Here is a 27,736-nt window from a genome sequence, read left to right as displayed (position 1 = left end):
AACATTGTGGTTGCGTCCTACTTGGTGGCACTGTGAACCATTTCTAACAGTCCTTGGCTACGTAAATATTTCTTGTACTCCATCTTCATTACGTCGTCATATCGACGTAGGAGAACACAGTGTTGACCAATGAAAAACTCCATTCCGCAGAGTCGGTCTCGCGTTTCCTGACTGTCAAGAACGATAATCCACCTAGACTTTGGTACGAACTGGATGGAGACAATTTTACTTCCTCTCCTGTAGTATAACATGTCTTTCATCTTATTTAGGACATCTACATGTGTAGCCGCACTACTTTTAAGTTCAAAACACACTGCAGATGGTACGAGCTGTGGAGGGTCTTTCTTCTTGATGGTCGGGCACTCAACCTTCTCTTCAACCTTTCGCTCCACCTCCTGGCTTATCGTCTCGCTGTATCTAACAAGAGATAGTGATTTATCTATCAACATTAATAAACTGCCTTGAAAATGGACACTTTCTTATACACAACATAAAACATAATTATTTTGGTAACCAAATTTGAAATGACGTAACCCCGGTTGCTTAAAGTTTAGCTAAATTTAACCAGTGGTTAATGAAAAATTCAAAATTTTGCCACTGAAAGAACAATATTTTGAAGGCAAAAAAGAAACTAAAAACACATTGATCTGACCTGTCGCAATCAATTTCCAGAATATTAATGATACGGAGTGATCCAAATTTTGTTTACATTAAATTAGTCATTGAAAATCTTATCTCTAACCAGACAAGCGGGACATGTTTGACAGTGTGTTCTGACCTAACACACGTTTGTGGGGGCAGTTTTACTTTTTATTCCAATATTCACCTATTCGTTATAGTGATATAATCATGATGAATATGTGACCTCACCAAAACGTTTACTGATTATACCACATGGGTGATATCACTAAAATAGTTAGATGATATTAAAATAAAGTTTAAATAATTATGGTGACATATTTATATATTTGATACATCATTATGCTGATATCGAATATGTGATTTCCGAATAATGGGAGTTTGCGATGCAACAAGACATCATATTGTAGAAACATATTTGGTGATATTATCGTGTTTTATCGGGATTTCCTTTGGAGAAAGAAAATCTTCAGCAAAAACTTATACTCAAAATATAACAGATTTTTCACATGCAAATTTCTTTAACTTGGGACGTCATTAAATACCATAATTTATTACGGATTTCTTTGGAGAGGAAAACCTTGAAATGTAATTCACAACAAATATAAACTTATACATTTTACACATTCGAGTTTCTTTAACTTGCGGTCCTCATTAACCGAGTTAATGATCTAAACATTCACAAAATGTCGATACGTAAGAATTCACGTCTTTGTGCCATCAATATATCTCCATAAAACCACTGTTTGTTGTTATATAAATTAAATTATTTTTAATCTAACTAAAAAAATTATATTCAACAAATTCACAGATGATAAAATATATTAACTGTATATTTTCTCCGTACATAACGTTTTCCTTAAAATTACGGTCAATGGATTTGTCCACTAATTTAAAGTCCAGTAAAAACTTTGGAGGCCTGATGATACAAGTATTATACAGTGAAACCTCGCTATTGAGACCACTTTGGGGACTGGACAAAAGTGGTCTTAATAGCGTGGTGGTTTTAATAGTGAGGTGGATCAGATTGACCGCAAAGGACCGTAACTCTGTATAAAATAGAGACTTTATATATATATCAATAAATAATGTACATGTATATCAATCAACAATAATAACTAAACTGTATATAAAATGTTGAATTTCATGAAATGCATATATATGTATATATTCCTTAGTTTATCTCATAATGTACATTTATATTTACTATTGTAAACATTGAATAAAAGAAAACAAACATTCACTTTTAAGTACAAAAGGAATTTAAAGTTAATTTTTCAATTTTTTCACCTAAATTTACAAACACAGTAAAACACATTGAAGTCAGGTATGTATAGGGAGTATGAGAACCAATCGCGGAAAAAATTGAGATTTTACAAGTTTGTATTCTGGCTGACATCTCCTATCACGAGTTTTCGTGCAGGTAGTTGTCTGCTGTAAATTAAATGTGTTCTATTTGATAGTCAACAAATAAATAATGTATCTTCTCCGATTGGATTTAACATGGCACACCGTAAACAGCTATAACGGGTTTAGTTGTGTGGTAGAGCGGCGCCAAAAATACCGTAATGTTTTACAATGAGCCAATCTTATCACTGTTTGATCAGTGTATCTACAATCAATTGTAATCTTATCTATCTGTTGCTGTATTGACATCCACAGACTATAAGTAACAGATCAATGAGAAATATCAATTCGCCAATGTTTACTTAAACGTACGTAAACTAAGTTATATATACTAGAATCTTAAACGAGTTTCATTTCATGTGATATTTAATGAAATGAGAATCAGAACACTTTTTTTTTTTTTTTTTTTTTTGAAAAATTGAACAAAAACAAAAAAACAAAAAAAATACAAATTCAATACGAATTTCACAAAACCTAACATATAAAACGGAATTTCATTAAAGATATTTTTTATCAAGATGGCAGCTATTTTGTTCTTTCTGATTTCCCAGATTTACTGCCCTTCGTTTCATACTGTCCTCTCCCAGAGTTACTGCCCTTTGTTTCACTCTCTCATCTCCCAGAGTTACTCCCCTTCGTTTCACTCTGTCATCTCCCACAGATACTGCCCTAAGTTTCGCTCATTCAGTACATCGATAAGCTTGACATCCCACGAGGGTCGAGAATGATTTTGTTCTTGTTTATATTATGACATCACAATCTATTTCTGACATATAGATAAAACATGGGAGGACCAGGCGGATTGTTTGATAAAAAATACTTATGTATATAATCTCACCAATATAATCAGAGCAGCTAAATGAGACATATATAAAAGTTAATCAACTTTTAGGAAAAAATATGAAGGGTTTTATGCATGTACCATACTTTTGAAATGGTGAGGTTAAAAATCGGGATTTTAACTTCGCTATCAAACCTCTGAGAGAGTATTGTCAAAACTTCTTAGTCGTACATAAGCCACTGTTGATTTGGTAAAACCACGGATGTAGATATATACATTGTAACGTTTGTTACAGGTCATAAACAACACATTCAAGAAGTATCTACAAACCTGCTAAAACATAGCATTTAAAGGGGTATTAACAACGGTATTAACAAAGGGGAAGTCCATGTGTTTCGGACAAGGATAAATCGTCTTCTGTTTCCTTGACAACACCTGTCATGTAAATCCTGGTCAGTTCAAGTATTGTCACGCATTCAAAATGAGAGATGGGTTAGTTACAGGTATCGAACACAGCCAACAAAGAAACCATCAGGCATTTTAATGAGTATAGATAACATAGAACAGAAGCTATTATAACATAACCGGAAGAAGATTTAAGTGTGACGTTTCGATGACTACAAAGTCACCTTCATCATACAAATGACTAATGAGAAGCGAGACTGGTGTACGAGATGGTTAGAAATCGACAAATTTGTATGGCGTTACTATAATCTTATGTACCCTAAAGTCGACAATAGTGTGACGAGATGGTAGAAAAGATTATAGAAAAAAGTAAACAACATGGTAACAATGTACTAGAAGACGATTAGGCTACACTTTGTATAACACTTGGTCCTAGATGTTCAGGAGGATGATGACAATGTAGACATAGCTATGTTAAAAAATGTGTCTTTTTATCATAAAACAAAGCCACCAGACATACTAACGAGTATCAAACACATCTAACTTTATATCACACAAGGAACCCACCAGACATACTAACGAGTATCAAACACATCTAACTTTATATCACACAAGGAAAACCACCAGACATACTAACGAGTATCATCACATCTAACTTTATATCACACAAGGAAAACCACCAGACATACTAACGAGTATCATCACATCTAACTTTATATCACACAAGGAACCCACCAGACATACTAACGAGTATCAAACACATCTAACTTTATATCACACAAAGAACCCACCAGACATACTAATGAGTATCATCACATCTAACTTTATATCATTTACTGAGAGGTAAAAGAAACGCAATTAGGAATTTCCAGTTCAACTACGGGAAATAAAAAAGGGTTTTAGAATGTAATTATGGTGTAACTGGAAGATAGTTGACCACTCTGTCATCTACGAGAATTTTATTCGTGTATGTTAAGTAAACCTTTCAAATTTGACTTTGATTCAAGAGTACCCCACTCAAAATGAAGTGCGTTCTGGACCCATCAATATCGTGTGTGCCCCCCGCGAGCTGCAGTAACTGCACGAACTCTTTTGTGCATTGAATTGATCGGGGTATTAACCCTCCTCATTGGTATACGATTCCATTCCTCATCCAGCGCCAACGCCAACTGAGCGACGTTGATTGGAGGATTCGGCCTACGTCTTATCCTTCTGTCCAACTCATCCCAAAATTGTTCTGTTAGGGAGAGGTTAGGGCTGTATCGGGGCCAGTTTAGGATGGGGACATTGTTTGTTGCGAGATAACCACGGCAAGCCCTCGCTACATGCGGTCGCGCGTTGTCCTGCTGAAACGTCAGTTGACGCTGCTGTACTAGAGGAACACCATGCGTCGCTAGGACTTGATCTCTATACCGGACAGCCGTGAGATTTCCCTAAATAACGACCAGAGGAGTCTTGATACCATGCGCAATCCCTTCCCATACCATGGCCGATCCTCAACTAAAGCAGTCATTCTCTATCACGCAAGCATCTGCATAGGGCTCATGGGTACGTCTTTAGACACGACGTCGGCCGTCTGCCCGGTAAATCGAAAACCTGGACTCATCTGAGAACAGGACCCTTCTCCAACGTTGCATTTGGAAGCGTCTTACGGAATGTGCGTTCAGCCATTGCATTTGTTAGGCACGTCGCCGCGCATTAAGCTGTGGTCCAACATATGGCCGCCGCGGTCTTAAACCAAATGCACGCAGTCGAGTACGCACTGTCTTTGGATCAATTGGAACATGATGACGCCCAATTGTGTTCATTGCTGTTTCCGTGGCCGTCAGAAAGCGATTGCGTGGGTGCGAAAGTCGCATTGCCCCATCCTGCCGACGCGTCGTCACTCGAGGACGACCGCTTCGGGGACGGTCTGCAACCATTCCGGTGGCATGTAGTCTTTGGATGAGACGGAAAATGTTCGTTTGATGGACTTCAAATTGATTAGCGACATGATTTTGTGGGGTGCCTTGCATAAGAAGTGCAATGGCACGACCCCTGTCAACTTCGGACAGTCGTGGCGTTTTTACGTTGAGCTGTTTATGCTTAAAATGTGGGAAATCAAGACGGATATGTCTGAAGATTCGCACACACAGATTTTGAACCAATCCTTTATACTGGGTTCGAGATATCGTGCTTTTGTCTCTTATTCTTTTGTTCGAGCGGCGTGTGCAGTTTAGTTATGCATCAGTGATTTTGATACGGTACCATAGGGACCTAACTCCAATGCTCACATTTGTCAAGTTTTAAGGGTGTACGTCAAGGATTTAATTTACAATATTAACTCTCTGCTAATTGCGTTTCTTTTTCCTCTCAGTATACAAGAAAGCCACCAAGCATACTAACGAGTATGATCATATCTAACTTTATATCACACAAGGAAACCACCAGACATACTAACGAGTATCTAATACATCTAAAACCATGTTATACATGTATATTGAAACAGAAATTCTCCATGAGATCATGATGGTGACTTTTAAGACTTACCATTCATCAACTTGCATTTTTGCATGTTTTATTTGTCAGCTGCTGACGGTCATGCGGTTGAGAACATTAGGTTTGGAAAGTGAAGTTATGTTATAAGAACACGTCAATAGATTTATTACTACACATGTACTTTTGAGTTTACTCTTTATTGAAATTTCTCTTCGTTATTTCAACTACTGCAGCGGTACGTTTAAGTTAAAATAGCTTTAACCATCCTCGATATTCCAGGAGTTACAATCACATTCGCTCTCTTTACCCCTGGCAAAACTGAGTGTTCCGTGTGCGACACTTTGTGGACAAGCCGAAAATACTAGTACGATTCTTTGATATACACTAATCGAATCGGAAGGTCGAATAACGGTATATTAGGGACTTTGAAAATAGGTGTCGCTTTTTTTAAATTTTAAAACGGAGCATATCAGTCTATGATTGGTAAATTGTTTTGTTTGTTTGACCAGTCGTGCCTTCAATTTTGCCATGACACGTTCCTGGGGTGCAGAGAATGAAAGTGACCGTAACCATTGAAGTTTCGAGTATGGCTTTTATTGGCACGTTTTTTTTTTCTCTTTTTTGAATATCAAAAAGTTCAGGGTGTTCAAAAGAGTTGGTTTACAGTATAACATACATAAGTATGTACATATATATTGGGATTGGTTTACAGTATAAGATAATAAGTACGTATATATATATTGGGGTTGGTATACAGTATAACACACATAAGTATGTATATTTATATTGGGGTCGGTATAACATACATAAGTATGTACATTTATATTGGGGTTGGTATAACATACATAAGTATGTATATTTATATTGGGGTTGGTATACAGTATAACACACATAAGTATGTACATTTATATTGGGGTCGGTATAACATACATAAGTATGTACATTTATATTGGGAACATACATAAGTATGTACATTTATATTGGGGTCGGTATAACATACATAAGTATGTACATTTATATTGGGGTTGGTTTACAGTATAAGATACATAAGTACGTATATATATATTGGGGTTGGTATACAGTATAACACACATAAGTATGTACATTTATATTGGTGTCGGTATAACATACATAAGTATGTACATTTATATTGGGATCGGTATAACATACATAAGTAGGTACATTTATATTGGTGTCGGTATAACATACATAAGTATGTACATTTATATTGGGGTCGGTATAACATACATAAGTATGTACATTTATATTGGGGTCGGTATAACATACATAAGTATGTATATTTATATTGGAGTTGGTATAACATACATAAGTATGTACATTTATATTGGAGTTGGTATAACATACATAAGTATGTATATTTATATTGGGGTCGGTATACAGTATAACACACATAAGTATGTATATTTATATTGGGGTCGGTATAACACACATAAGTATGTATATTTATATTGGGGTCGGTATACAGTATATCATACATAAGTATGTATATTCATATAGGGGTTGGTATAACATACATAAGTATGTACATTTATATTGGGGTTGGTTACTTGGGAGTATCCACGAGAGCATATTGGTATTGGTAAGCAATTGCTTCGTTCTGAAAAACAATATATTTAAAACAGAAACAATCATTAGGTATCATGTTTCCGTAACCTGCTCGGTGTTCAACTAATTTGTTTACTTTTTAATTTGTCACTCATTAATTTCAGTTGAACGGAGAACTACACATGCAATGTATACAGATTGTAAAAATTTATGTTTGACAATATATGAAACTTTTTTCAAAAACAGATTGGAACCATAATTGTATAACCAATACGTCGATATGTCAGACTATAACTACCATGGGAATGAATGTTATGATAACATCACTTACTGTTTCACTTTTGCTGGTTCTGCAGCAGGTTTTTCCGTTACTGTGACTCCAATTTTCTTTATTTTCACGTCCTTTTTATCGAGTGAGTTCCAGAAGCCGAGCTGATGTAGTAACTCATTCTCCTTAACCTGGTTCGATTCTGATCCCTCTTTTGACTCTGACTGGTCAGCTTGAACAGCCGTGGCCACTTGGTCATCTGGCAATTCCGGCCAGTTCTCCTCTACCGCTTGACTAGTGCTTGAAAGGTTAACGCTGTGATTGGGCTCCATCTTATATTGTTTCAGCGCAACTTTACCTCTTTTTCTCGCTGATTTCCCAGTCACGTGTGCCAGGACTTTGTTTTGACTTGTAGTAGGCATAATCAAACTATCGATTTTACGAATTAAAACAGAAATATCAATAGATTTCTTCTTTCTTACAATACAATATTCATAACTTTGTTATGGCTGTTTGAAAGATTTAAGAATCAAGGGAATACAGATGAAAAAATCAGATATTTCCAACGTCAAACCCTCTTCTTAATTCACTTTCATCAGTAAGCATACTCCATAGTGTCGAGGATGTAAAGAACGGCTACCAGGTAACAAGTTGGTCCGAGGATTGCTCCTGGTAGGAAACTAGGCAACTAAGACAACAGAGAGATGACGGGGGGTTTATAGTTGTTACTTGTGTTGGTCAGAATTGGTTTCTCGACAGATGATAGCAATCAGATTATAGATTTTTGTTCCTTGTAGCTGTACGTCCAGCCACTCAGTTATCAATTATTGATGATCGGTTGCTATCGAACTGATAGCTGTCTCTGGAGATAGGCAACGCAAGCAATCTTACAGGTGTGTTGGACACATCAAAAGGTGCGACTTAAGTGTGTATACGCTACATTCTAACCGTCTCGTTTAAAACTAATTCAACAACACTAAGGACAACCAACTTTGATGTGCTCTATATAATTACAAGAACGTGAGAACATGTTACAGTTTATATATATTTGGAACCGTCGTGGTTTGTTAAGGTCTTTACCGTTTCGAGAATACAAGGGTCGGGGTAGGAGGGGTTGGGATGGGGAAGGGGTGCGGTAGGGGAGGGTAAAGGGGAAATAGATCCGAGGAAGAAAAAGAAGAAGAAAAAATGAAATCTGTTCGGAGAGATAGTCGCCTCCAATGTTTTCAAAAAATAAATAAGTAAATAAATAGATAAATTAAATATATCTCCTTTACGCATATCCAGACGCCAGTAGAAGTAAAGGAAGTGCGACAACATAGATTTGTTTGCTTTTTAATTACTTTCCACCATCTATCATTTCAAAATTATCTTCTTGGATTTTACTCCGGCACTCACACACGTACATTTTATCAGTTGTGTCGCCCTCAATAGATAAGATAAAATCAATTGATAATTGGCTTTTACGATAAAAACAATACACATTAGCTGATCGATTTTGTTTTCCTTGTTATGTACTCAATCCAAGTACAACACATTATTCCATTAGCACGGCCTGTGTAGAAGTTATAGTCGAGGTACGATGAATCAGCTGTTCAACAGAAGAGCAACGACTCTAAGTTAAACAAAAAAATGCAAGATGGACAACTTATACTTATCTAAATGCTGTGGGTTTTATAATGAAACAATTCAATAATATTTTCAAATGCGCCAAATAAGAAAAATGTGGCACCAAAAGAGTAAAAAAAAAAGTTTCATTTAGCAGGAATGAGTTACCCAACTTCAGCGGATTTGTACCGGTATGTGACGTCAACATATATTGTATAGATATATTCGTGAAGACCTCGCATATAAAAAAATGATGACTACAGTACATTGTTACCACCTACCGTATTTTGGTCTATGATATATTTACCATATTCTCACACTATTTTCTACCTTTAGTAAACATAGGGTTGTAATATAGCCGAAAACAGTTGGTCGGTCCCTTACCATCTCGTTCAGTACATACGACAGTGTCGGTACGCTTCACACGGATGAAGGTGACCGTGTAGTCATCAAAACGTTACACTCTAATCTTTTACTGATTGTGTTATAAGAACTTCTATCCTTGGTTCTCCTTTAGAAAGTCTTGACATAAGTAATATGGATACGATGCGATTGTTTCAATTCCACTTCTCTTAAAGCAGTGTGATGTTTAAGAATAAATTTGAATTACCTAAAATATATTACCAAACAACAATACACTTTCGGAACTCTTCATCTATTTGACTTTATTCGTTTTCATTTGTATTTTATTTCGTATATTACATCCTATCCTTGCTGCGGTGTGTTCCGCTTTCGTTTGTGTAAGAAACTTGTATGTTCGGAACTCCCTCTGCATAATTTCTTCCAATGACATCACCACAATATTATCATTGTCTATGAATAAACCGCTCTCAATAAGCTGGTCGCGATCTTCTTGACTTCCGGTTTTGACGATCCAGCGATTCCGAATACCATAGTCTCCTACACGAATGGACAAGACCTCGTATCTCATTTGTACAGGGACGACACCAGTCTGTTGGTGTATGATATTTCTCAGGTGATCATGAGACACAGCATCATTATGGCGCAAACTGAAGCAGACGTCAAATGACCCAGCGTTCGGGGGATCTTTCCGCATGTAGATAGACGGATGGACTCGGTTAGCAAATGATACTGCATAGCTCTCGTTTTCATTTTTCTCATTTTTGCATTTTTTGGCGACAGAATCTTTTTGTTGTTGTTCTTTCCTGCAGTTAAGAAAGTTTTTTTTTTAAATTCATATTTTTTTTTTTTATTTTTCGACGATAGATACGAAAGTATTTTTCATCACTAGACTAATTACATATTCATATCAATCCTGAACAGCCGAATATCGTTTTTATACGGTAAAAAGCACGTGTAATTATACACATTAGATATGATCAATGTGACTGAAAACACTGATAAGTTAATGACGTTTTAGCAAATATCACCTTCACAAAACATACACTTTAGTCATAAAAATAGAAAATGAATTGCTTCCATCATCCTCCCCTCCCCCTCCCTCTACTTCTCTTTACGACTTCACGCTTATTGTCATTACATTGTATTTATGTGTGCTCGAAAAACATGTCAAAACATACCACATTTGTGAGATCATCGCCTTATCAGTCTTGCTGGAAACATTGGAACCAGACGATTTTGTGGTGACAGCGTTTCTTTTGAGTCCTTTCATCTTTATCCTGATTTCGCCATCCCCGCCAGTCTCTAGATTTAATTCTGATCCTTGATTAGGATGAAAAGAGGACTTGAGAATGGATTTGCTTTCAGTTTTCTCAGTTTCCTTTTGGCCAGGCACTCGGAGGCCGAAACACACAAGCTTATCACCTTTGTTCGAGCAGGAATAGTAAAGAGGTTTGGCGAAAGTAACAGATTGGCGTCTGGAGCCAGACACATCAGCTGTTTTTGGCCTGGAAGTAGCTTCATGTGTTCTGTTTCGTGTTCTATCTGTTCCGACGCCTGTCTTTGGTCGCACTTTTGCAGGTTCAGGTAAAACTGTGGTCTCTTGCTCCCGAGTGTCATTGCTGTCTGCTTGATCAGACTGATTGAACTTCCATGCAAATGATCCAGATGACTTATTATAGGATAAAATAGTTTTATATCCTTTTATGTTGAACTCACTCGAAACTGTCGACGATTCTTTTTCATCTTCAAGATTCGTCAAGTCTTCCACAATGAGCTGTTCACCATTGTCCACGATGGACGACTTCCAAAGTTCGTTGATGTCGACATGTGATACTGGACATGGTGTGAGTTCTCGTTGGGAGCAAGAACCTATTCTAGTTTTCTTTGGTACCACCTCCGGTTTGTCCAAAGTGAGATCATTTCGTCCTGTATGCATCAACAGTAGCGCTTGACTGGAGGTCGGCATCTCCCTGCTTTGTAAACAGCAAGCCCACGAAAGAAGCAGGGGACAGGGTATGTATATGATGCTATATAACTGATTACCTGGAGACTGAGTAATTATTATGACGTCATGATATCTATGACGTCATTATGATAGTGTCGTCATTATCACCAATGAAGCAATATTTGTCAGTGTCTAATAGAAAACAGGTTATACCGTTGCGCGAATCAGTGCATATACATTTTTTTCATTATGAGCTAACGAGAACACGGTTGGTATTATAAATAAGAGTGCCGACAGTTAATTTTTTATCAGAAAATAATATTGCATAATTTGCGTAGACGGGCGTTCTTTTTAATATACTGATGCAGACACACTTAATCTATTCCTTCATTAGCCTATCCGTGACATTCACGGGCTATATATACATCTCCCAGTCGGTATCAACCTGTACATATATTTTCATTACTTAGACAGGCTATATCCTTATCGTTTTCTTCCATTGATGTTGGAAATTATTGTTCAATATAGCATTGACAGATAGAATCAGATCGTTGTTTGTGTAAGGCCGAATATTCAAATTTAATATATTTGATGACATAAGACTGTCGGTGTCTGAATAAATACACAACATCTTCCTGTGATATACGAGGATTGACGAGGCGTGAAATTAGTTCGAAATTCTAACGTTCTATCTTTTTTTTTAAATTGGTCTGGAGTTGATAATTCGGACTAGTACTGATATGTAATGAAATTTTCTATAATTATGTTTCGTTATTTAATACATTGGAAATGAAGACTGTATCATTACGTTCCTTGGTTATATTTACGTAATATGTGTCGACAGTTTTTTTTTCGATGTCGGCGACGCTTGCTACATCTATACCTGCCCACTTCCAAGATATTTTCGTCTTCACTGCAATTATGTACCATTTTAGAAGTTTCTTAAGAACAAAGAAAGACAACTTTCTCAAATTCCGAGCCGGGATTCAGTTCTCTAAAAAAATCCATAATGTCTATCTAATGACTGAATTTTAATTATTGGGTAAAAGCGCAAAATCAACAATTCATTATTCAGGAATATATTAACCAAGTTATCTACATGTTGGCTGATAAGTACTAGTGAAAATATTTTTCATCCCTGTCAAAACTTCTATAAAATCCATATATATTTTCTATCCGTTTAATGTAGTTTGTGTTGATATAGGTCTGAAGCGGAGATTAAAGTGCCAGGTTCAGTACTAAAATTGTTTTCATTCATATTCTGTATGAAACTGTTATTATTCGTTTTTCTAATGCTTATCGAATAATGGTTGTTATAAGAAAGCTCACGATTTCCCAATTCCGATTTTCAATTTCGTAACAATGACCTTCCCTTTCACCTTGTACGCTTACAGTGTAGCCTTCCTTTCGTCTAAAGGTGTTACGTAATATACATGTATAGTTCACCGAGTGTGTTTTATCAGGACCGTATTTGACTTCCATTTCATGAGTACATGTAGACCTTGTGATTATTAATCATCCACCGATCTTCGTCGACATAATCGTATTTTGAACACCTCGTGTTTATACCATACATGTATATGCATGTCCGAAATATTGGTTTTCACCTTTCGATTTTCAATAATCATCAATTAAGCTACTGTATCCTGGTCCCTAAATTATATGCATGTTAATAAAAATTTGCAACGAGAACTAAATTAACATATGTGTTATAGTTAATTCATTTTAATTAAATGGTAGAAGTAAAAAAAAAAAAAAAAAAAAAAAAGGGGGGGGGGGAGGGGTGGTTGGGAGTGAGGAGATCGGACTGGCAAAAATTACTAAAGGCAAATATAACAGGCCATGTGCGCTTCGGTAGCGCGTTACCGCGTTGCATACCCTGGTCTTGGTTCGATCCCTATTTGTACGTTCGGCACAAATTTGTTTGGTTTAAATCATTAATACTTATTCAATGGGATAAAAAAATCTGAATAAATGTTGACTTAGAATAAGTTTATTTGAGACGGGAAATGTTTAAATATTAATTAATATTATTAATGTAATGTTACATATAGTACTACACAGATAATGTCGCCTTGCTTGCAATTGTTAGTGTTAAATTTCTTTTAGTTTAGCGGAGAAGCGTTCGGCTAGAGACCGAAGTTTCGTTAGTTCGAATCCCAGCGATGGCAGTATTCTTCATTACTCCTTCCTGTTACACGTGTATACATACGGACCGTGGGTAGAGAACTCCTGCCAAGTCTATGTGAATGACGAAGAGTCATTATTTGGCTCTCCTGTAAATTTGTATTGAAAGCCGATATTCAGTTGTGTATCTTTTGTATAATCTGAGAGCTTATATTAATTCCTTTCCCAAATTAGAATCAATGTACGTGTACACGGTGCAGCTTAATCTTCACTTGTAGTGCTCAGTCACGTGCAGTGTATAACCTCAGTACTGTGTTTAAGATTGATTATTGCTGTCAAATGTCACGTTCTGTCTGCATCCTGTCTAACTCATGTCTGGAGTGTACTCGAATAACATCCTGCATTATGAAAACATTAATGTGTTCAATATACAGTGTTATGGCTGAGAAGTAGGCACACTCACTGGGCTGGAGACGTAATGACTGATCTCATCTATAAATAGAAAACAGAAAAAATACCGAAACCCAGAATTGTTATCTCAATTTTGATTGGACGTTTTATGAAAAAGTAACCAATCGCAGGCTCTGATACGGCCAATGTACGTCGGAGAAGAACTGTCTGGCATGTCTGGTGCACGGTGGAAGAGATGTGTGCGAAGGTCGTATTAATCGTCTGAAGTTTCGTTGTGACAGAAAATCAGAAGACCATGGTGGTGTTTTCCTTGACACTAGTCCGACAGTACGTTAACTTTATTGTTGATTTTTCTTTACTAATGAACTATTGTAAATCAGATCATAGCCAGGGTCAAACGGGCATCACGTTTTCCGAAGCTCTAAGACTTACGAGTGATTTTTTTTTGTAATCTTGGGCATGGCCTACATTTAGATCTAGCCGTTGCTTTGTTGATAGACCAATTTCATTTTTACGTTTTATATCTACATACACGCCTTCAACTTCTTGTATCGGGTTAAGACATTTTATCGTGTATGGCTATTGGAATGTTGGTCGTTGATCTTGTCGGATTGTGAGCTCAAGCTATCAAACCAATACTCTCAAGAACTCTTCAGCAGGGAACAACTTTTCAGGCTTAGCTATTTTCCTCCCAGATCTGTTTTACCCAGCCACCTCCCCCAAGCAATCATCAGACAAACACCTACATTTTACCACTCGCTGGTCAGGTGACACCGGGGTTCGGGGTTCGATTCCCAAACCGTGATCAAACTGAAAATTCAAGGTACATGATCATGGGTTGGACCACATGAGCTTTCCTTGGTTACATCAGCTATCTTAATCACTAAAACTACTCCTTATACTATTTTCCATTTCTCATTTTTAAGATTAGTTTCAATTCATACATATTCTTGTTGTAACATACCCTGTGATCATGGCCAACAAGAGTAATTGATATGATTTGATAGAACTTGTTTCTCGTTTGTTGTAAGGTAAAGGCTTTTCATTTGCTGCAGGGTTTTCCATAAGAGCCGGTCACCGACCAATTTAACTGGCTACTTTGGTCATTTGGCCGCCTACACCAATCCAGTTCCGTAATAATGTTCTGTACACGACTACACATACACGGCAGGCAAGCCTCCTACTTTCACTACACAGCCTTCTACTAACAAAATTATGGAAAACCCTGTGCTGAAATCATTTTGTCATTATTTCTTTTCTTGTCTCCCAAATGATATGAAACTTGTTTACAATTAGTCTTGAGGAAGAGTAACATCACTGATTCGTTTGGTACCAAGAGGTCATCTAATTCTCCTAAATTGATAAAAGATTTATTTATAGCTCAATCATGATAATCATATACAAACTTATGGGAAGGATATTTCATAGTTTGTGACTATTCATATCTATAGTCAGTAGATATACTGCTGTATTTACAGGGTCAGTTTTGGTATCTATTCGAATACCACTGGTAAGTGCATTCATCACAGTTTAATTTACTACAGATTTACTGTCTATATGATTAAATGTTTATATAATGCTTGCACCTGTAAAGAAAGTTGTGACCAGATCAGTACTTATGCCCTAACCATATGAGATTTTTTTTTTTAAAACAGATGTCCTTTTATAAACTACCATATTAGTGATATGATATATTACCCATGGAAAGTTGTCATTCTTAATTAGGGAGTTCCTAAACGAGAATTCAATAATGTTAAATCTTTACTATACAGTTTTTATGTACTAAAATGGGCAAAGTTTGTTAATCTTACATTTTTAACATTTCAGTGGAGAGACACTTTATAACAGAAAAAAGATTTTGCAAGGTAAGAATCATCATTGGCTTCACTGATTCATATACATATATATATGTCTGACTTCTCCTTAGAAGATACTACTGATAATCTAGAGATTTAAATACATAAAGATTTGTTTCTGTGTGACTCGTTTCTCATTTTTTTGTAATATAAGATCATGGTGTCAGTTCTACGAAAAAGTTTGGTAGTATATATGTACTTTTTCTATTTTCCACATGAACTTTACAAAAAATTCTAAGAATTCATCATTTTCTAAAAGACAGACAGTTTGCTGAAACAATTATCTCTAGAGTAGTACCATATAAGATATTTCATTGACTATATTCTTTTTGTGATCATAAAAAGCAGATATGTGAAGGCGAAGAGGATATGTGTTTTGGAGAGAAACTGTATGAAATTGATGACATTTATGTCATAATATGAATAACCAATCACATAGAGTGGTTGTTTTAAAGGTCAGACAGATGTGCCATTATCACAAGTTGGTATCCAGCAAGCCAAGATGGCGGCGAACCGCCTGGAGAACGAGAACTTCACCCATGTGTTCTCTAGTGACCTCAGTCGGGCCAATCAGACAGCTCAGGTCATCATGGAAGGCAACAGTGTGTGTCACAGCACCGTCGTCACTGACAAAAGACTACGTGAAAGGGTAACATTTCACAAGATGCGTTGTATAGGACACCTCTCGGCTATAGGCAAAATCATGGATTTTGAAAGTGTATATAAATCAAATGAAATGTGTCATAAAATTCTTGATGTGACCTGTGTACTCTCTCAAAAGTATGTTATAAACTACTTTATAATTAGGAATTCAACTTCTTGTTCCTCTCTTGTCAAAGTCAATATCACGTTGGTAAATACTAGTCACAAATAGTAGAATTCATTGCATCATACAAAACTTATATGGTATCTTTCAGCAATCATTAATTCTTATAATTTCCTTTCTACCAATATAGAATGCATTGACCCTATCGAATAAAGCAAAGTGATGATGTATTTAAGTTTTAAAGAAATTTGTCTTGATAAAATATATGGGGAAAAAAAAGAGGATATATTCAGATTAGGAATTCCTTACATGAGGTATGCAAATTTCTAGATCTCTTACGAAGGATAACACTGCAATACCTGAGCACAGTGACAGCTATGGAATAGTTCAAGCAAGATACAGTAATCATGTTAAGTATACTCTGCACACTTGATTTTGTAAGTTTTGTCAGAAGTCATCATTGTGTTGGTTTTTTTGTTTTCTGTAGAAATTTGGTACACTAGAGGGAAAGTCTCACAAGGAGCTGATTGCTGCTGCCAAGAAAGCCAACACTAATGTGGCTAGCTATACTCCTCCTGGTGCTGAAACCAACTTACAGGTACCTTACAAATGTCTGAATGGGACACTAAGTCATATTTATAGGTTAACGTCAGATGCTGATATCATTTCAGTTCGTATCTTGCTAGATCATTATTTGTTAATTGGGGAAGTTATTTCTGTGACTTGATGGAGTTTGCCACATCAGGAAGGGGCATTCTGGGTCATGACTGCCTAGTCAGTATTAGAGCAAATCATATTTGTGCAATACAAGTCTTCACAAACTCAACTCCATGGGATTAGTTGTTGTCACGTCAGAAATAAAGTATACAAGTCTGCAAGGCAAGACACAATAAAAGAAAAAGCAAACCAAGTCACATAGGAAACTTTATGAGGCTAGTCACACTGTAAATGGACAAAGCAAGTTGATTTGATGACCAAACATTCATTATTCCCCGCAAGGGTTTTTTTCTTAGTGAGGAAATTCATATAGAATCCTGATTTTTTTAATACTTTTAAATATCCATTAATACCTATACAATGTAGAAATGACACCAGTATACAAATTTAAGATATAACATCATCAACAAAACTAAATGATTTTTGTTTTATTTTGTAATAGATGCAAGAACGGGCAATGTCATTTTTTCGTGATCTATGCAAACTTCTTGTGGCCTTCATGAATGAGACAGAAGATACTGAATATACCCCAGGATCCATCAAACAGCGCCACGGTGGCAGCCTGGGACGCAATAGTGGCAACATACGCAATCGTCTCGTGAGCAGTCGGCGTAGCCAATCTTTTTGCGGCATTGCATCAATGTCGGATGCCCCGGATCTTGACATTTATAATGATTACCAGTCATCTGATCAGAAACGTCGCAAATATGAGAAAGACCATGATACCAGTGATGATCCAGAAGATAGTCCATGTCACAATTCTTCATCATCAGTGACAGTAGCGGCAGCAAATCATTCTGTGCGATCTCAATACACAAATGGAGGGTTGTGTTCCTCTCAAGACGAGAATCTCACTGACACTGTGATAGGCAGGTCCAACTCCAGCAGTTCTTCTGGATATTCGAGCCTGCCTGATGGGACAGATTTATCTGACAAAGATAGCGAGGATCAAGGTGAGCGAGAGGACCAGTCAGAGACTAAGAAAGCTAGTCAGGAGAACTTATTTACTCCAAGCAGTTACCTGGAACTTAACTGTGAATCCTCAGACAATTTCTCCAATTCTGAAAATGAACAACTTTCAGATTCACCGGCTGATACTAAGCCAGATACTGACCAAACAAATAACTACAGTGTTAGCTCTGAGACCTTTATCACTGGTCCTTCAGTTGTAAACAGGTCACCAGCCGGAGGCTATTGTCCAAATGTGTCCCTATCTCCACTCCTGGCCCATCGTCTGTCCAGTGTGTCCAGCATCAGCTCTGGTCGCAACAGTTCCTTCGATGATATGGATGGAATGCCACCCACTGTAGCTGATGTCCTTATTGTCAGCCATGGTGGTTTCATCAAGGAAATGATACGCCATTTTGTAGAAAACCTGGGATGCAAGATTCCTGGGGGTAAAAGTCATGCACTCAAAGTTTGTGCCAACTGTAGCCTTTCTAAGTTCACCGTCACTGTGCATAATGTTAGCGAATCACCAACTGTCAGTTGTATCACTATCAATGAGAGAGATCATCTCCGTGAAGTAGATGTCACAGAATTTGATTTGGCTCTCTAGCAGTTTAAACATAACTCATATCTCATCAATATCTTCAGATCTTATTTATCGCAGGATTCATCTGATTTTTTTAGGCTCCAAATAGAGTTTGTTCCGAGTTCAAGCTGCATACATTTACCATTTAATTCTCATCCTTGAATACACAGATTTCTTTTTTTTTTCTGACAAAAATATTCTGTTCAATTTTTAAATTAAGATTTTGCAGAAAATGGTAATGGTATTTGGACTGATCGGTTCTTATGTAAATTGTAATGTTATAGTGACCTGTTATTTCACCACCAGTGTAGTGTTTTCTTCTATTTCTGCATGGTAGTTGAATATAATTCTTTCAAATGCATTCTGTAATATTTAGATATTTTTGTATACTTCAAGATTCGAGACGGATGTACTCTGTTGGGTAATTGATAAACTTGTCCAGTGGATCCACTAGGACATATTACAGACATTTTACAATGCTACATGTTTGCCCCACTTCTGTGGATGTTGTGTTCTATCTGGAAAGATAGCTAACCCAAGAAGAACACAGAAACTCCTTAGGAGAACAGCACAATTTTTCTTAAATCAACTTTTGGAAATTGGAAATGTTAAAACGAGATGTAAACAGATTATCATTTGTTCATATCTAACATCCATATCCTCATTTTTTCATTGTTGATGATTTCTTGAAAGTGAGTGAAAAATCACTTGATGAAATTCACATCCATCACATGCACTTCTTTTGCACTATTTTTCACTACAAGTACATGTATGAATAGGTAATGTAGTTTGACTACCAGTTGAATTACATACACACTTCCCTGTCCCGTCCAGCTGCTTTTAGTTAATCTGTGGAATGTAATCATTGTAAATTTTTCATCAAAAACTGAGTATTAATTATCACTATTGAAAGATTAATATGGAATATACATAAATATCTAGTTATAACTGAAATGTGTGTTGTAAAAATGTTCAGAAGTTTTTTTAATTATTTTAGAAATATTGTATTTACATGTGCAACATGTTGTATAATATGACAAGTATGTTTTGATCAAAGTGTAAATACAATAAATCGAAATAGCTTTCATAGTTTTCATCATTCAAAAATGAGTGAGATATCTCTGACGTCTTGTTAATTGGCTGTATAATGTACTTTTAGGACTGACATTATCTGTCGTTAATGATGATATCTTCATCAAATCAGAAGTTGGAGCTTTTTGCATTTTAGTAGCAACTAACATATGCATGACTTCCTTTGAAATATCAGAAAAAAAGGATTAAAAGGTTGTATATTGTTTTTTTGCAGAAATTCCTTTGAAATATTTGAAAAAAGATGGCAATGTTTTCTAATGTAAGGAGAAACCATATTTGATTTTAATATCGAGCTTATTTTCTACTGTGAATTTTACATATGATATTGTTTAAAGTTGCAGGATAATGTACTGGCTTTAAGTGACATTCATATCAAAATTTATTAAATAATATGCTTATTTAGACAGTTTTACCTCCACTATTAGGGCCTTTCTGCAAACGAGCTAATACACTCTATTTGCTGTATATGTACTTGAATTAACTTATTTCTGGTACTTCCATGGAAAACATGGTATTGCATGACGATGTGTCTGACATCTTATGTAAAAAAATCTCCAAGAAGGCATTGATTTCAAGTGTTCAATTGATGTTGATGGTATGGTCTACCTGTCCCTCTGGCATGAGATTGACAGGTGAATCATTCTTTATCACCCAGGAAGATTTGAGACATTTTAAAGCAGGATACCATAGTAAAAATACCTCAGAAAGTGTTTAGTGAGAGTTCATATGTCTGCAAAACTTTGTCTGAAGTTGGAAAACTTCTGTTTGGCAAGTTAGTTTGCATTTTGTTTATTGATTTTTTCAAAAATAAAATTATGTAATTAAATAGATCTTTAATGTCTTCTCATGGTATAGTTAGAGTTATTTCCCTTTGATGCTGGTAGCTGTTCTTGGATAAATGTATTGCATCAAGCCTGAGAATGATTTACAGGCATGGTCAATTACCAGCACCTCATAGTCAAATATTTTTACTATACCATGGAAAGGCACGAAATATCTGTATAATATTACATAAGTGATGAAATATTGAAACCTGTGGTATTTACCGGTCTATGATGTCAGAGAATGGAATGAAAAGGTGACTCAATCAAATATACAAATGTTTGTGCTTCTTTTGTTTTTTTTTTTTTTTCAAATTATCATAATCTTTGATTATTGTAATTTAAAAAGTAATCTAGATATGAACAACAGAGAATGTTTGGTTTGATTTCATTTTGTACAGCTGTTTCCATGATATTCAGTTAAGAAATTTTAACGAGAAATTATGTATGCAACTAAAGCTGTTGTGCTAGTTTCTTAGTAACTAGCACTCTAGCTCAGAGGTATTTTCAACAGGTCAGTATTTTGTTGTATGTTTCAATTTATTCAACTGTGATGTTTGAAATATGAATGATAATTTTATATCAGAATAGAGAATGAATGGATTCACCTTGATTTCATTTTTAGTCTTCAAGGAATTCAAAGTTTCATTTGGCTGAAAACTTGTTTCTCCTCCATGTTGTCAGTCTTTCATCCATCTAGACGTGAACATTGACACAGTTCATTAATTTCTGATTTCATTAATAAGACACCTTCATAAGCAGGATTTTTTTCTTAGTCTTTTTTTGCATGTCACTTGGCTGTGTGTTGTATTGCTTATAAGGGTAAGACTGTGCTAATTTTTCTCACTAATAGGTATATGAATTGGACGGAGAATTTATTGTTTAAATGGCAGTTCTAATGCATTTATATGATATAAATTGTATTTAATTTCTGATGTTCTTTGAAGACAAAAATGGCATTTATTGTATATTTTTATTTAACCTAATCTTGACGATGAATTAGACATATAATCCATGTGTGGTTTGTGTATATGTGTAAGAAGTTTTACAATAAATATTTCAGTAAGTTCTATTGTAGAAATAGATATAGATGGGGCAATGATATACTTTTTAGCATCCCCTCACCAATAATTACTGTACTCTTCTCTTCATTCTGGACCTAGCTACATATTAAACCTGGTCGTCCATAGTTATGTAATATAAATGGCTCCTTATTTCTCCCCACCCTATCAGGGTACATACATTTCTGGAATAACCTTAAGCTACAATTTTATATACAACATTTTAGAAACAGTCCAGATGATTAAAAATTATGTACAGCATATGGTGTATTTTTGACAAAGGACAACTTTATGATGTATCTATTGAAATCAGATATGGATTTATGTAGATTATAGTGTTACAAAAGTAAACATATATTTGGGACTAAGAAACATTGATTTTTTTTTCTTTTTCTTCTTTTTGTTTTTTTTCATGCAGTTGCGATTATTTGTAAAAATTAACTCAAAATCCTGTTATGCTGTACTTTGCTCATGAGTGCTCATTATTGACTCAATCAAAAACCTTGGCATCCAGGTTACATATATATTTGACAGGTGCTTTAATGTTCTTTTATGAATATGTATGAAAATTTTCCCTTCACAATGCAATGAAAAATTCAATTTTTGAGATATTTAGAAAAAAACACCCTCTGGGTTCATTTCATTGAATTTGAATTAAAACTATTTGTTTCTTACTGAAATAATAAATTTTGAATGTGTAGTCGATGCTTCTAGTACAGTAACTGATTTTTTTAATTGCTTTATTGAAAATTCCGGAAACAGGCCACCATTAGTATTGATTGAAAATTCCGGAAACAAGTCACCATTTGTATTGATTGAAAATTCCCGAAGCAGGCCACCATTAGTATTGATTGAAAATTCCTGAAGCAGGCCACCATTAGTATTGATTGAAAATTCTGAAAACAGACCACCATTTGTATTGATTGAAAATTCCGGAAACAAGTCACCATTTGTATTGATTGAAAATTCCGGAAACAGGCCACCATTAGTATTGATTAAAATTCCAGAAACAGGCCACCATTTGTATTGATTGAAAATTCCGGAAACAAGTCACCATTGTTATTGAACTTTTTTTCCATTGATTAAAATGAACACTTTGTTGGTCCATGTTAAGTTTGATAATCAAGACACAAGTAATGTACATAGCTGTAAGTCATGTATATACTGAAATCAGCTATAAATGTGATACGAACAAAAAATTTACTGCAAATTATGAAAATAAGAGATATATATAGATAAATTATGCTTATTTCTGAAATGTGTACTCAAATTCATTTACATAGTAACATGTTTACTCTATTCATGGCAAGAGGTTCCTCGATTTCATCCTGAAAGGGAGATAAATCCTTTTATTCTTGATAAACAATGATTAATTCATTGCTCTGAAGTTTGCAGACAGAAATCATTCTGATGTAATTTGAATAATAGTGATATTGGTTTGCCAATACACTTCACCTGTGAGAATTTTATTGTGATATAACACAAATTTGTCACTGTTTGTGATATTGTAATAGGTTTTGTTCATGAGAGGAGGTTGTTTTTTCTGTTTTGGTTGATTAACTCATGTGTTCATCACTAAATAAGTGCAAGTCTTTTGAGCGATGTTATCTTTAATGTGTGTTGCTTAAGATAGATCATAACTTGTGATATATAAAGAAATATCCCTTACATACATAATTATTACACTTGTGTCATAGAGTAATGTATCTGTATTTATATAGATTTGCAGTTATTTACTGTAGAAAATTGTGGTATTTGATATGAAAGTTTTAACTTTTTGTCTGCATACAATTTTTAAACGATGGAACAGTAACCTTATAAAGAGTACCTTTAGTAATATATAGTGTAGGGATTACCTCCCCTTGTTCTTTATCGACCTTTCATCCGTGCTCTAATACAGATGAACAGTTTATCCAACACATGCATAGATTTAGTTCACTTCTTTTTTTCATTTTATAAGTGCGTCATTTTTCTACTTAAAATGTTATAAAATTCAAATGAGATTTTAAAAATTATTCATATTCATAAAGTTTCATATTTATTCACAGTAGAAAACTGTTCAGATGTGAATAACGGATTCTAATAAAACGGGTTTCTACTTCTTTGCGGTATCGGTATTTTAGACATATCTCTCTGTGTTAACTAGCCACCAGTCCAGTTGTACTGTGCCTTTACCTTGCATGTATAGACAAATCTCGGTAAGGAACATCTCTGTTGCTGGTTTTGGCTGATTCTTTGTTACTGTACATCACTTATTTTTTGTGATATGTATATTTTAGAGAATTCCGTTTGAGAGTTTACTGTCCAGGAAGTAATTATCTCACAAATATTTTATCATAATCCTTTTATCACATATGTCCATGTTTTATAATCATCTACTTCTTGAGGTCATAAATTTTAAACTATTTCATTGAAATTATGGTGTTTTTTCATTTGTGAGAGAGGACATTTCCAAAAATTAAAGGATTTACAGTTTTATACATCATCTACAAAGGGTAAGGAGCTTGTTTAAGTTAAACATCATACCATGTGGTAGATATAGGTACCATCTTATGACTTGCTCGAGTTTCCTTCGCCTTCGTTCAGCCAAACGGTTAAAACAGCCCATTTCCACAGATTTTTTGATGAATTCCATATCTTTGTTGGGGCTTATTTTTGAATAAGATAAGCTTACGTCTTTTTTTATCGAAGAGATGAATATGATAATTATATCAAACTATATACACAGTAACCCATGTACGTACGATGACTTTATATATTGTCATTTCTTGAGCCATTTTTCTTGTATCAAAGGTGGTCTAAGTCCAGAATTAGATATTGTTTACAATAAATATATTTAAAAACTAAGGTAACCTAAGACAAGTTGTTATTGTTTATGTGAAGGAACTTCATCACTAGTTAAACATGTTTTTTTTGTACCTTACATTGATGTCATGATGCGACATTGGTAAATTCCAGCACGAATTTATCTTCCAACAATTTGAAACGCGCTGATTCCTAACCAGGTAAGTGAAGAAGAAAATAAAAGTGACAACCCGAACTTGGAACACCTAATAAAATTCCATCCGAGCGAAGAACACGTGAATACACAGAGTATCCCCTCTTTAGAACACTGTATTACAATATCCGGACATGTACATGTAGGAGGCCAAAGTAAACATTATCATAGAGAAGTTCTTTACTGCTTACTTCCAATGAAAATATGAATAAAACTACTTAGAGTCCAAACCCATATCCAGCTATGCCTGGCATCGCGACATAGAAAGATGCTTAAGGACAGCGCAGATACTTAGGGTAACATCCCCTCTGACAGTTGGTATGAAGGCGACCATCTTTCAACTCTTTATGAAGTAGGAAAGGCAGACTGCCTGTCAAAAACAGGGTGACAGCTTCCAGACATGTCACGCTCGCTAGTCTGAAACTTAAACAGTGAACAAGCGGTACATTCCAACACAAATGGAGAGGCATATGCTGACGAAGAGCCAACAAGAAATGTTTTTAAAAAGTTCTATTTCATCGTCATCATCGAATATCTCAGGAATGAATAGTTTTGGTGTTCGATCGCGATCGCACTGCATCGTCGAAAACTTTTGACGTAGACTAAAAGAAAATGCGTTTCCAATGCCTTTGGAATTAACTTTACATTATATATGGATGGTATGGGAGACTCCATCCTGCAGAATGTCAAACTTCTAGAAAGGTACGGATAGTTTTTTCAGAGAGACGTAAGAAGACAGTTCCATTCCGATTCATGGAGACTTTATTCAACCACGTTCGGTAATCACGCGGACAAAATTGGATACAGTAACATCCAAGGGTAGTACAAAGAACTCTCGCAAGTTAATCAGCAATGAAGGAGTCTTTACCTAAATTGAGATTCAGGGGTGGGGGATGTGCCCTCTTGGGGCTTAAATTTGTAATTGGTGACAGATAAAAGAAAAAAAAAGTTTTACTTCATGAAAATGTGTAGTTTAAACATATTTTAATTTCTGATTTTGGCAGGTGTAAAATGTCGGTTTCCCCCCTTAAGTGGGTGATTAGTTTCACTTGTAAACTTCCGGTAGTTGATTTCAGAAGCGATGACAGTCCAATATGTCATTTAACCTACTGAATTATGCCATTTGCAGCAACTGACAGGTATGAATATATACAGTTGTCACTTGTGTTGAAATTCAAATGATAATGCTATTATCTTCAATACTAAGTGATAATGACATGCAGCCTAGATACTCCAGGGGTTACGATCACTCATTCGCTCTCTGCATCTCTGAATATTTCAAGGGATACAGAGAGCGATAGTGAGCGAAACCCCTGCAGTATCGATGATAGTGATTGCTTTAATTGCGTTAGTCCTGTAAAGAGAATGTGAAAACTTTAATAACCAGATATGGACAGTATAACGAAATAGGGACGAGTGTAGGTAGAGTTCTCTTACTCAAGAATATGAAACAGTGTGATCTGCTACCAGAGATTCCCCAATACACCTCATGGACAACCTTACATTTGAAGGCAAATGTCCAGATTTTTCATCGCGACAATGGTATAATATTTCTATACGTTTATCTGCCATTGTAGATCCTATATTAAAGGGTTTGTTTCCGAAATTACGATTTCCATGGGAGATGTCGACATCTGACAGATTAACTCGCAGAATCTCGAGACGTGGATTAACGAAGATTATGGACATAACCATGGTTACCAGCACGATCTCATTTGGTAATGTTAATTTTCCTTTTGTGGTTTAATGTTGGTGAGTTCGTTGCTCGCTGACATGCCAAATTGTTTCGCTTATATGTATTACACATTTGAGATTGTCACATTACTTTGGTAGACAATCGTTTCAAAACGGATGTCGGTAATGAAGAGTACGACGCCTACCATTCCGGAACGCCTGGTATTTATCTCTCAATACTTTTTCAAAGTCTGTTTGGTCAGATTCCTTCATCAATTTATGATTGAGTTTTTTTTTAAAACATTTACATCACATGTCGGTGTTTTATTTGTTTTAAGATAACAGACATCTGTCTGTACATATCATGTAGCGCATTACACCTTTCATCATGAATGCATTTTGATAGCGAAGAGAAATAAACGATTTATGCTGGACTACATGCCACAAACGACCTTGATGAATATACGTGTCCGCCTGATAGTCCGTCTTTCTATCACATATATAAACATTTTCCTGACCGGTGTTATGCAGATTCTCCTAACAAGCTGAAATACGGGCGAGATCAAATGTTAAAAAACTAGTTAAGTCACCGCCTTTCTTAACATCTGTATTTTTTTTTTTTTTTTTGAGTTCGCTCCTGAAAGTGTCCCCAAAACAGATTTTCAGAGGATATTTTGGAGGATATCAATCTGGAAATGTCACGTGCATTTTTGCGACTGTGAGGTACATGTATTATATTTTACAGCGTCAGAATTCGTTTGAATTTACGAAGGATATTAACATTAATTGCACGTACGTGGTTAGAAATTTTTTTTTTTCAGATTTCAGATGAATTTTTTTAAAGCTTTTTCTGATGTACTAGCGTCCGAAAAAATCATATCGTCAGAGTTTGGAAGGTGAACATAAAAGATCTGCGTAGTTTCTATGATTTAGTAGGCATATCCTTTTAGTATGTCCTGCTTTTTTATTTTTGTATTCCCGGATCGAAAAATTGGGGGTTGTTTTTGTGCTGTCTGTTGTCGACTCTAACATTGCCCATAACTACTGCACCGTAAGAGATAGGGCTTTCATATTTGGCATGTGTGTTCGTCGTGACAATACCGTTCCGATGATATCACGTGACCTTTTAACTTTCAGAAATCAAAACAAAAAATGTATTTAAAAAAGTAACATTGGCCATAACTATTGAACTTACACTGTCAAATTATAACCTCAATGA

General features: G+C 35.5%; 3 protein-coding genes across 3 annotated transcripts; 1 reads left to right on the top strand and 2 right to left on the bottom strand.

The window, feature by feature from the left end:
* Window positions 1-17: 17 nt before the first annotated feature.
* Window positions 18-7,966, bottom strand: LOC132549708 (uncharacterized). The gene is made up of 2 exons (XM_060213663.1): window positions 7,608-7,966; window positions 18-417 (listed from the first exon to the last, which is right to left on the bottom strand). Exons 1-2 carry the CDS (start codon window positions 7,964-7,966, stop codon window positions 18-20), a joined length of 759 nt encoding a protein of 252 aa, XP_060069646.1.
* A 1,841-nt stretch (window positions 7,967-9,807) lies between these two features.
* On the bottom strand, window positions 9,808-11,481 carry LOC132549707 (uncharacterized). The gene is made up of 2 exons (XM_060213662.1): window positions 10,694-11,481; window positions 9,808-10,318 (listed from the first exon to the last, which is right to left on the bottom strand). Exons 1-2 carry the CDS (start codon window positions 11,479-11,481, stop codon window positions 9,808-9,810), a joined length of 1,299 nt encoding a protein of 432 aa, XP_060069645.1.
* A 2,750-nt stretch (window positions 11,482-14,231) lies between these two features.
* LOC132549755 (uncharacterized) lies at window positions 14,232-24,697 on the top strand. The gene is made up of 5 exons (XM_060213714.1): window positions 14,232-14,325; window positions 15,826-15,863; window positions 16,310-16,503; window positions 17,108-17,218; window positions 17,780-24,697. Exons 1-5 carry the CDS (start codon window positions 14,294-14,296, stop codon window positions 18,893-18,895), a joined length of 1,491 nt encoding a protein of 496 aa, XP_060069697.1. The 5' UTR covers window positions 14,232-14,293; the 3' UTR covers window positions 18,896-24,697.
* Window positions 24,698-27,736: the final 3,039 nt, after the last annotated feature.

The sequence above is a fragment of the Ylistrum balloti genome, unplaced genomic scaffold (genome assembly GCF_031769215.1).
Source record: "Ylistrum balloti isolate Yb309-2 unplaced genomic scaffold, AGI_CSIRO_Ybal_v1 Utg370076, whole genome shotgun sequence".
Taxonomy (NCBI): Eukaryota; Metazoa; Mollusca; class Bivalvia; order Pectinida; family Pectinidae; genus Ylistrum; species Ylistrum balloti.
Note: the sequence above shows the minus strand (reverse complement) of the source record. Positions and strands in the feature narration are given on the sequence as shown.